This window comes from Gymnoscopelus braueri (assembly GCF_963280865.1).
Source record: "Gymnoscopelus braueri genome assembly, chromosome: 10".
In the NCBI taxonomy this organism is placed as follows: domain Eukaryota; kingdom Metazoa; phylum Chordata; class Actinopteri; order Myctophiformes; family Myctophidae; genus Gymnoscopelus; species Gymnoscopelus braueri.
This window is the reverse complement of record NC_137611.1, coordinates 9,802,869-9,814,491: the sequence shown is the minus strand read 5'-3', so window position 1 is coordinate 9,814,491 and position 11,623 is coordinate 9,802,869. Positions and strand designations below refer to the sequence as shown.

The following is an 11,623-nucleotide window of genomic DNA, read 5'->3' as shown; positions in this document are numbered from 1 at the left end:
ATTCACAAAAGATAACTTCTTTTTTTTTAACAAAAAAAGGAACAAAACATAACATCAGCATAAAAAACAGACATATAGGTATTTCTTCCATTCATTAGGCCTACTGTTAAAAATCTAGGAGGTGCCAATGTGTTTCTTTTCTTCTACATGTGTGTGGGGGTCCTGGGGGACAGGAGGAAAATAACTATCACGAAGAAACTCGGCTAAGCGAAAAGATTCTGTGCAATGAGAAGATTTGTGTTGTTCTTGTTAGATTATATTTGGTACAGAATTCTACAACTGACTATAGTGTAGGGTGGGGAGGGTGTAGCAGTAGCCTCGGAAACCCAGGCTTTTAGTGTAGCAGTGGAGAGAGTGAAACCTGTGATCTCTCATTGGGCTTAACTTCCAGCCTGTGGGAAATATAATAGTGAAATTAAACTGTTTGTCATTTTTGCTGGGAATCCCTTCAAGGAGCCTGACTGAGAACCACTGGATTAGGATTCCATCAAGAGTGTCAAATAATCTGGAAAGAAATATCCCTATTAAGTTGATATGAGACTAGATTTCATCTTTGATTTGATATATTGTGACATGGCATTAGAGTTGTCATTTCTTGGGTTTTAATCATCCAACAATATTTTATAGTACTTAACAAAATATTCCAACATAGCCAATCTAAAAGCTCACAACACGTGCTGTGGTGAGTTGTGAGCTTGTAGATCAGCAATTTTTGAAAATGAAAATAAATGTGTGTGTATGTATATATGTGTGTGTGTGTGCGCGCATATATATATACATATATATGTATATGTATATATGTATATATGTATATATATATATATATATATATATATATATGCGCACACACATACATGCATGGGTATGTATGTCAAAAAATATTGTGATATTTGATTTTGTCCCGTCCTACTCCCTATCATTAATTAATTACAATTATGTTAATACAGCGGGGACATAAATATTGACATTAATTATTTTTCTGTGGTGACATGGATGACGCATTAACGTGGGGGGGGGGGGGTGTCTGTCAGTGTGGGGTGGGGGGAGGGGCTATGAGGGGGAGGTAAACAAGATGGCGACAACCTGAGCAGCAGCAGCAGGAACATGTAGAGTCATTAAAACTATAGCTGAGAGAATAATATGAATAAAAACACATGAAACATTATTATTACAGTCTGACTGCAGCAGCACAGAGGAGCGACAGACAGGCAGACAGACAGACAGACAGGACATCTGATCCCTGCAACCACATGGATCTGGAGGGTGAGACTGTTTATAATAAACCATTTAAAACCAGCTAAAACACATAGAGAGACGTTTATTATGAATTTACATTTTCTGCTCGACAACAGACGGTCGTGTTTTCACCATACACGGAGTGTCGTCGTGTCTCCACTTCTCTTATTCTGATGGGAAAAAATATAAACGCATTTAATGTTTTTATATAATCATAAATGAAGTGGTTATAGTTGTGGTTTTAAATAGCCGAGCTTTTAATAATAATAATAGCCGAGCTTTTAAGCAGTTAATACTAATAATAACCTCGTTTCGAAGGCTCTGATAACATTGTTATCATCATTAATGATGAATGAGAGTTCTAAGTCAAACATCACTTATCTGTGATCTGCTCACTGGTTTAAAGTTAAAGACTATTGCAGCAGCTAGAGCTAGCATGCATGCTAACCCTACATTACTACACATGTAAATGCATGTTATATTATTTATGTTCTTCTTTCTATTTAAAAAAAAAAACCTGCTTATTTTTGGGGGACGTTTTTAATGAAATACTGTAAACTGTGTTACTGGAGAAGCAGGACGTCGGTGTTATTATTAATGTTTGTTTGATAATGCAGTTTCACTTCATTCAAGCAAAGCAACTGTACTTTGGGCTGGTGTGTGTTTTTGTGTTTAGCTTCATAGCTAACACTATGCTAGCCTCCTGTAGTAGAAAACATGTTTTTTTTTTTGTCTGCTTGGCATGCAGATGATTATTGAGCAATGGCAGCTGTGACTCCTCTTGAGTCCTACTATGACCTGAAATCACTTTATATCTCTAAAACAGGGGTCTTCAACGTTACTCAGGCCAAGGACCCCCTGGCTGAGAGAGAGATGAAGCAGGGACCCTCTCTATATTATATAAAATTGTGTTTCAGTCAGATTAAACTTTTTTTTTTTACTTGGTCTGCTCTTTTTTCCCTCTAGTCTACACCTATACCTCTTTGCCAAAAATAGCAGATCTACAAGCTCACAACGCCTCGCAGCGCGAGGCGTTGGGAGCTTGTAGATCTGCTATTTTTGGCCAAAGTTCTCTTCAGAAAAGGGATGTTGGGGTTCAAGTGGTTAAGGTAAAATAAAAAATCATACCACACAAAGATTTGGCGGACCCCCTGTAGTAACTCTGAGGACCCCCTAGGGGTCCCGGACCCCCTGTTGAAGACCTCTGCTCTAAAATAAACCCCCAGAACAGTGGGTTTTATAGCCAGAAAGGTAAAACAGCTACCCAGGCTTTAAATACATAGCCACCAAAACATTATGATTCCCCTTGATGTGTAGTATCAATGCCAGTGGTGGAGAAAGTACTCACAACGTTTTACTTAAGTAAAAGTATGACTACTGCAATCGATGTAGAATTACTCTGTTACAAGTGAAAGTCCGGTATAAAAATAGCAGATCTACAAAGCTCACAATGCGGAGCATGGTGACACATTGTGAGCTTGTAGATTGGCTATTTTCAAATGGCCCGAAATGTATATAGGGCTGAAGTGGTTCATGTATGTGATATTGTGATGATAATCTAAATCTGCAACTAAGTAACTAAAGCTGTCAAATAATTGTAGTGGAGTAAGAGTACAATACAGTATTTGCCTCTGAGATGTGGTGGAGTAGAAGTAAAAGTACTGAAAATGGGAAATACTCCAGTGAAGTGAAAATTCCTCAAAAGTGTACATACAGTAAGCACAGTACTTGAGTAAATGTACTTGGTTACTTCACACCACTGGTAGTCGTATTAATGTGGTGATTCTTGTCTTTTTAAGGCACCAAGGAGGACTAAGGAGCCACTCTGCATGGTAGAGGAAGACTGAAGGCATTCCGGATGGATCAGAGCCAGGACCTGCTGTGTCCAGGCTGATAACAGGAGATTGCCCATTGCATAATTTGGAACCTGTGCGAGTTGGAGCCGAGCCAGCCGCTTATGTGTCCTGATTCAAACTATGCATTGCAGCAGCAGCAGCAGCACAACTCGTTGACAGAAATGCAGTGCTCCTCCTCACCGGCCGAAGAAGCAGTAGCAGCAGAGCTGGTCACCTCCTCCTTCTCCTCTCCTCCGCCCGTAGTTGTCGTCGTCCTGTGGTATTAACTCACTTGTGGAGTCAACTAATGGAGGCAACCGGTCGTGTTGTTGGCCGGAGCAGAGGAATGTAATCTTTTTTGAAGAGAATCATCATCATCATCATGATCCCTTCGGCATGCCAAACCCGCACTTATCAACAATCATAGTCTAAAGAAAAATGATGTCCACGTGGGCCTGAACTTTCCCCACAGACACTGAACTGAACACTGGATATAGAACAGGTTCTTTTGGCTGACTTTATAACACCCTCCTGTAGAGCTTTGTTTTCAAGAGCCGCCGTTTTGCGTTGATCCAAGTGTGCAGAACCATATACTTTTCTAGCACCGTTCTGTAGTCATGAATGTGATGTTTTGTTTTTCCCAGTAAGAACTATTTGCAGTAAAAAGCAGCCCCTTAATGTTTACAAATTGGGATTGACGCCCGCCCACCACCTCTCCCCCCCCCCCCCCACTTTCCTGTAAGCCCAGTTAGTGTTTTTCCTAATTCAACTATATTTCCCGGACTTGTGGAATTATTAAAAAAACTCAACACAACGTGGAGCTGAAAGGTCAACAGTTATTACCTACTACTTTAAGAAGGACGAAACTTGAGCGGGGGACAGATCATCCGTGTGTCGCTTTGTGTGCGTGACTCAATCAAGTGGCCGTAGGACAGGACAAACAAGACGGTAGGCCTGTCACAATTATTACATATTCGTCTAATTGCAATTATTTGACATAATCGCAATTTGTTTTTTGGGCATAATCGTCATAATCGTTTTTCCCTGTTGAACGATTTTCACACATTTTCAAATAGAAAAAAAATGCAGAAATAGCTGATCTACAAGCTCACAACGCGTCACTTGGTGACGCGTTGTAAGCTTGTAGATCAGCTATTTCAGCTTTTTTTACATGTATAAAATTATTAAATATGTCAATGATTTCTTTGTATATTTAAGTTCTGTGTCATATCTGCCCTGTGCAATTTTTTATTTACAAAGCCTTAAAAGGCATTTTTTATTCGTATGTTCAATGGCCAAACACACAATTAAATCGTTAATCGCAATTATTTGACAATCTGCAGAATTTAATAACGATTGTTAATCACACAATCGTTATTAAATATTCTGCAGACGTGACAATTAATCGTCAACTTATATTTGTAATCGTGACAGAACAGACAAACAGACGTTGTCACTGACGGTGTGACCGTGTCCTTATTAACACACACCACGGTGCAGCAGTAGGGTCGGGACGATATATCGATATTGCGATATATCGCGATACTTCCTCTCGCGATAAATAATCTATATATTGCCGAAAAATACCGATATAAAAAAACAACTTTGTTTTTCCGACTCTGTACATATAGTGTTGTTTTTTTTTCCTGTATTTGTGTGATGATTTTGAACTGTTTGGTACTATTTTATGAATTGAATACAAGGACTATCGTTGGTGAAAACTCTTGCATTATATCGAATATCGTGATATTGCAATATAATGAATATTGTGATATTATTGTTATCGAGGGCCTAATATTGCCACAGATATCATATCGTGAGATACCCATATCGTCCCACCCCTATGCAGCAGCAGCAGCAGCAGCAGCAGCAGCAGCAGCAGCAACAGCCAAGGCCTTTTTTTTTAAACCCGGAAAAAGGGCTCCAAGTCGTCGTCGTAGTCGTCACCATGAGTCTGGGAGAGCTGCAGCACCTGGACTACCTGACGGAGAACGAGCTGATGGGCATGGACACGTTCATCCACCGCATCGACTCCACCGAGGTGATCTACCAGCCCCGCCGCAAGCGGGCCAAGCTGATCGGGAAGTACCTGATGGGGGACCTGCTGGGGGAGGGCTCCTACGGCAAGGTCAAGGAGATGTTGGACTCTGAGACGCTGTGCCGCCGCGCCGTCAAGATACTCAAGAAGAAGAAGCTGAGGAGGATCCCCAACGGAGAGGCTAATGTGAAAAAGTGGGTGATTTTTGTGTTTGTTTGTTTTTCTTTGTTTTGTTTGCAGTGGTGGAAGAAGTACTTACATATTTTACTTAAGTGAAAGTATCATCAATACTGCAATGTAGAATTGTTACAATTAAAAGTCAGGAATTCTAAATTTACTTTACTAAAAGTACTAAAGTATTGTTATCAAAATGGACTTAAAGTACCAAAAGTAGAAAGTACTCATTGTTCAAAATGTATACAAAAATCTTTTGAAAATAGCAGATCTACAAGCTCACAATGCGTCGCCATGCGACGCATTGTGAGCTTGTAGGCGACGCATTGTGAGCTTGTAGGCGACGCATTGTGAGCTTGTAGATCGGCTATTTTCAAATGGCCCAAAATGTATATTGGGCTGAAGTGGTTAGTGTGTTTTGTAATATAATAATCTAAATCTACAAAGTAACTAGTAACTAAAGTTTTAAAATAATTGTAGTGGAGTAAAAGTACAATATTTGCCTCTGAGATGTAGTGGAGTAGAAGTATTGAAAATGGGGAAATACGTTTCTTTACTTAAGTACAGTACTTGAGTAAATATCCTTAGTTACTTTACACCACTGTTTGTTTTGTCTTTCCTTCCTGTTTGCGTTTACCTTTTCTCTGTCACCGTGCCACCACATCGCTTCCCCTTTGAGGTTTGACTTAGTTGGCAGCAGCACAGACGGCAGCAGCACTGTCTGCTGTGGAAGTCTGAACGCCTGAAGAAGACCTCTCTCTCGCCTGTCAGTGTCTTCTACTACTCTCCTTCCGAACTGTAGTTTCTCGGGAACACATCTGTGTCATTTTAAGATTTCTTTGGCTATTCAAAAATAGCAGATATACAAGCTCATAGCGCGGCACCGAGTGCCGCGCTATGAGCTTGTAGATCTGCTATTTTTTAGAAAAATCCTGAAAATGTGTGCAAATCTTTTATATACATTTTTTTACTCAAATCTTTGCTTCTGGGGGGGTCCTTGGAACACAATATTTTTAGATGGGAGGGGGTCCGCGGTCAAATACATATTATTTTGGGGGTCCTTGACATGAAAAAAGTTTGAAAACCATTCATGATATAGCAACATAAGTAAAAAAATAAATAAAGAAAAAACTTTAGGATTTAGAAGACATTTGTAAAATCCCCAGAAGCAAAGATTTGAGTTAAAAACTTTCGCTTTAAAAAAGTATATATATATTCAAACTAAAGATGTTTTGTACACATTTTCACGATTTCCCCCCCAAAAATAGCAGATCTACAAGCTCATAGCGCACACAGATGCGTTCCCGGTCTTAAAGGGTTAAGTAATAAGTATCTTGTGTCTTGAAAAAATGCAAGGCAAGGGCATTTCTCAGCCGTTAGAAGAAGTGCTAGTAGTGTGCGGTGGTGGTGGTGGTGGTGGGGTTGTGTCAGAAAGAGACATAGAATTCACCCGGACGGGAAATGCAGTAATAATAATGACATGACAAAACAGTTGGGGGGGGTATGTCATAAGGGTAATTGTAGGCTCATTTGTCACGAATGACTGTAAGCCCTCATCCCCCCCCCAAGCCCCCTGTCCCGCTTTTCAACCTGGCATGATCCCTATTCTGGGCTCGTCATCATGTCAAAATAGATATACAGTATGTTGTTGACATATTCAGAAATGGCTAAATAACAAGCTACCGACTAGCAGCGTGTCTGTCGTGATGCAAGGTGTTGTGAGCTTGTTGTAGATCTCCTATCTTCGCTGTGCGTCATACACTCACACACATTATAGAGGGCTTTAGCAGTGGTTAAAGTACACACAAGCATCCAGAAACATATTTGTCTTTAGCCTCCCCCGTTCAAATAAGCCACTATTGCTATCACCACCAGCGTTGCCAGATTCTGTGAGAGAAACAAGCAACTAGCCTGGTAAACACCCCCTCCCTCCGGAAATCTCATGCATTGCATTGCATTTGGTTTCAGGAAGGAGGGTCTGGGATTGCTCACAGAGTAAAGCTGCCCGAACCGCTGCGCATACGAACCAATCAGCGGCTGCTAGGGGCGGGATCATCCAATCACCTGCCTAGTAGCTTGAAAAAATGAAACTCCGTTTGTCATCGATTCTGCGCCCGAAGTCTCAGATGCAAGTACGCTGTGAAACAAAATGTGTGTCGCAAGCTTCTTCCATTTGACGGAGTGAGGTTAACAAGCAACCAGGTCTAGGAAAAACCAGCCCAAAAGAAGCGACTATGGGCCACATGAGCACTTTTAACATATACGTCAGCTATTTGAAAATAGCAGATCTACAAGCTCACAACGTGTCGCGATGTGACGCGTTGTGAACTTGTAGATCGGCTATTTTCATATAAAATCTTGCGGGGAACTTATAATAAGCAGATCTGGCAACCCTGATCACCACCAGGAATTGATAATAATTGATAGGTTGTTTGTACTTCTCTCTTATCTCTGACATAGATAGACTACTACACTACTCTGTAGTATTTGGTTCATGGCTATTATTGTTTCATACTGGCTGGCTACCTTGAATTTTGCACATAGATTTTTTTCTGCATTATTACCAGTGTGTATATATTGTTATGTTCCAACATGTATGTGCGTTGTGTTGGAACCTGTGAGCTTGTCATCAGCTGCTGCCTGTGTGTTCTTGACACGCTCATCCATGCACTCCCAATCTGTCCTCCTCCTCCAGCCCACCCGAATCTAAAGAGCTTTTAATCACACAATCGTTATTAAATATTCTGCACAGACGTGAGCCACCACAGGCCTGCCTGTGCGCTAAATATAGCGGGAGCTTTGGCAAACTGTCAAACGAGTTCACGCCGAGGGTACTGTATGAAGAATAACTGCATGCAAAACGGCACGTTTTTTTTACTTTTTTCTTTTTAGGCCACTGTGTGGAGCCTTGGCTGGTAGAACTCCTGGTAAAGTCTGCAGCTCTGTATCGATGGGGTGTTTGTTCTACAGTATAGCGCGAGGCGGCTTGCTGTACAAGTACACCCCCTGGACATGATGTAACTATCCAGTAGGTCACATGGACTTGACCCCAAACCCATTTGGACCGAGAAAGAATCTGTGTCATTTTTAGATTTCTTTGGCTATTCCAAAATACCAGAAATACTAGCTCGGCACTAGGGATGTCAACTCTCCTCAGAAATAATATTCGAATATTGGTCTTAAAAATTGGCAGATATTCGAATACATTCGAATATTATTGTTATTATAAAAAATAAAAAAAAATGCAACAAATTTTTTTTTCTTCATATTTTCTTTTGACAGAAACAATACAAAAAACAATATATCGAGTGCTCGGATCCAATAAAGCATATATTTTGGATGTTTTTATAACTTGATACATTGTTTTTTGTATTGTCCCTGTCAAATAAACATAAAAAAAAATATTCGAATATTAATTTTCATATTTGAATATACATATTTTCCCCATATTCGAGGAATATTCGATATTCGAATATTGATTCACCAGCCCTACTCTGCACTCGGTGCCGTGCTATGAGCTTGTACTGTAAGATCTGCTATTTTTAACTATAATATAACACTTGTAATTCAAATCTTTGCTTCTGGCGGTCCCTGGAACAAAACATTTTGAGAGATGGGGAGGGGGTCCGCGGCCAAATACATAATATAAAACACTTCTAAATCCTAACAGTGTGTTGCTATATCAGTGGTGCTCCAACTTTTCCATGTCAAGGACCCCCCAAAATGATATGTATTTGGCCCCCCAACTGAAAATGTTTTGTTCCAGGGGGACCCCCAGAGGCAAAGACAAGAGTTAAAAATGTTTCAAAAAAATATTTGTATTCAAAGATTTGCACAAATGTTCAAGATTTTTCAAAAAATAGCAGATCCACAAGCTCATAGTGCGGCCCTCGGTGCCGCGCAGCCCGCGCTATGACCTTGTAGATCTGCTATTTTTTTATTATGGTTATAGCTCATGACACAGATGTGTTCCCGGATTGAATGGGTTAATGAATCTATTGTTGGTTTGTTGTCTATTGATCTGTTGATATATATATATATATATAATACTATCCAAGGTATAGTATTATATGTATTTACTTTACTCAGTTTCTCTGATTTTTTTTTTTAGCCCAGGCCGAGGTGTGTGTGTGTGTGTGTGTGTGTGTGCGTGCGGTTGTATTGTGGAATAGAAGGCCATGGTTTATTGGTACGCATAAACTTTTGTGGCACAGTTTCAGGAGGCCATATACAGTTTCAGCTCATGAATGCTGCCTGTTGGGGTTAACCCAAAAATTCACTCACTGTCACGTCCGTTAAAACACAGATTAAGTTTATTATTTGTCCCCAAACACACACAAGGAGCTTGCTAAGCTTCCACCAACATTCTCTAAAACAACTGACGCAAACGGTGTCCTGTAAAGGGGGCGAAAAAAAAAGGATTTGTAGAATTACTTACATACATCTAGGATGCTCAACTCGGGCAACAAAAGCACTTTCTGCGTGTTTGAAAAAGCTGTGGTGAGGACTTGCTATAATAATGGTGAAATATAGGGATTTCCCTCTCGCAGTAAAAATGTTTTGGCTTCAGAAGACTTGGCTTATGCTGCAATAAGTTCAGAATCATGAAGGGCTAGTCGTCAATTCAATTTCAATTCAAAGGAGCTTTATTGGCATGAGAAAACATACGTTTACATTGCCAAAGCGAGTGTCAAAATATAATAAAAACAATTTAAGAAAATGGGGAAACTATATGCAGTTGGAGGAGGGTACAGCATTGTGTTAAACAGAGCCACGTCACATTGCGTACATAATTATATATACAGGGTAGCTTTTGAAACAAATAGCAGCAATCTTTTGCAGTCACTTTTGGGACACTTGGCAGCATTTTTCTCAACTATTTGAATAGTTAGTCACTGTTGTTCTCAACTATTTGAATAGTTAGTCACTGTTGTTCTCAACTATTTGAATAGTTAGTCACTGTTGGAGTCATGGAGAAAGCTGCTATGTAGTTTTGCTTGTTTTACCTCCTTGAGTGGAGGCTCAGTGGCCTTGTGGTTAGAGAGTGTCTGGCATCCGCCCTGAGGCTGAGGGGTCAGGGGGGGGGGGGGGGTTCGATTCCCCCGGCCGGGTCATATACCAAAGACTAAAAAAATGTGACCCGATGCGTTCCTGTTTGGCACTCGGCATCAAGGGGTTGGATTGGGGTCAAGTCCATGTGACCTACTGGATAGTTACATCATGTCCAGGGGGTGAACTTGTACAGCAAGCCGCCTCGCGCTATACTTTAGAACAGACCAGGGGGTCCCCAGCTAAATTAGTTAATGTAGCATTTTTATTTTATACTTTGGCTATTCAAAAATAGCAGATATACAAGCTCATAGTGCGGCACACATTTTTGAATCTTGAAGATTTGTGCAAATCTTTTAATTCTTTTTTAAAAACTTTGCTTCTGGGGGTCCCTGTGTGTGTGTGTGTGTGTGTGTGTGTGTGTGTGTGTGTGTGTGTGTGTGTGTGTGTGTGTGTGTGTGTGTGTGTGTGTGTGTGTGTGTGTGTGTGTGTGTGTGTGTGTGTGTGTGTGTGTGTGTGTGTGTGTGTGTGTGTGTGTGTGTGTGTGTGTGTGTGTGTGTGTGTGTGTGTGTGTGTGTGTGTGTGTGTGTGTGTGTGTGTCGTAGAGAGACCCAGCTTCACTATTCAGTCTGCCCTCTGGGTTCATGCATTCCAGTCTCTGCCAAACAACTTCCTGCTTTGGGAGCGTTGCCACGGGGATGGGCATGCCCACACTGTGGCAAATGATTGAGCAATGCCACTCCCGTTGCTCCGGCAACGCCTCCGTCCGGAATGCCGTGCCCTTGTTTGGAATGACAGGCACGAACATGCCCACAGCGGTGGCCAACAAGGAGCACAAACTTTAATCACTTTCAAACTGGTCCTCCCTGTGGTTCAGCAATCAGAATGTAAAACACAAAAAAAACTTCAAACGTAGATCTATAAAATGGATCTACGAGCTCGCGATGCCTCACGGTGCGTTGTGAGCTTGTAGATCGGCTTTTTTGGTTATTAATCGTATGTCTTAAGTTTAGGGCTTTAGTGGTTTAAAAGAGAGATGAAAGTTCTCTCCCCCCCAGAATAGGCATGATGCTGGGGTTCAAGTGGTCAATAAGGTTGTGAATCACTGCTGTAACGGTGTTCAGATCCTCTGGACTCCTTGCAGGGCACAGTGGGTCTGTTTGGTTGATTTTGACATCACATTTTGATTCAGTTTTAGTCATAGTCTTTTGAATAAAATTCCATTCGTTTTAGTCATATTTTAGTCACCTGAAATGTCTTACTGTTAGTCTACTTTTAGTCGACTAAATAT

General features: G+C 40.8%; 2 protein-coding genes across 4 annotated transcripts in view; both read left to right on the top strand.

Moving 5' to 3' along the window:
- The window catches only part of plekhj1 (pleckstrin homology domain containing, family J member 1), a 387,353-nt gene that overhangs the window by 331,154 nt on the left and 44,576 nt on the right, over positions 1–11,623 (top strand). The gene's annotated exons all lie outside the window — the stretch shown is intronic.
- The window catches only part of stk11 (serine/threonine kinase 11), a 43,292-nt gene continuing 32,750 nt past the window's right edge, over positions 1,082–11,623 (top strand). Inside the window, exons 1-3 of one of the 3 annotated variants that reach the window (XM_080439196.1) lie at positions 1,082–1,263; positions 3,036–4,019; positions 4,936–5,303. In XM_080439196.1, coding sequence (XP_080295322.1) covers positions 5,020–5,303 — 284 coding nt within the window. In that variant the 5' untranslated portion in view covers positions 1,082–1,263; positions 3,036–4,019; positions 4,936–5,019. Of the gene's footprint in view, positions 1,264–3,035; positions 4,020–4,920; positions 5,304–11,623 lie in introns of all 3 variants that reach the window. The other 2 variants (XM_080439197.1, XM_080439195.1) reach the window with 2 other exon arrangements.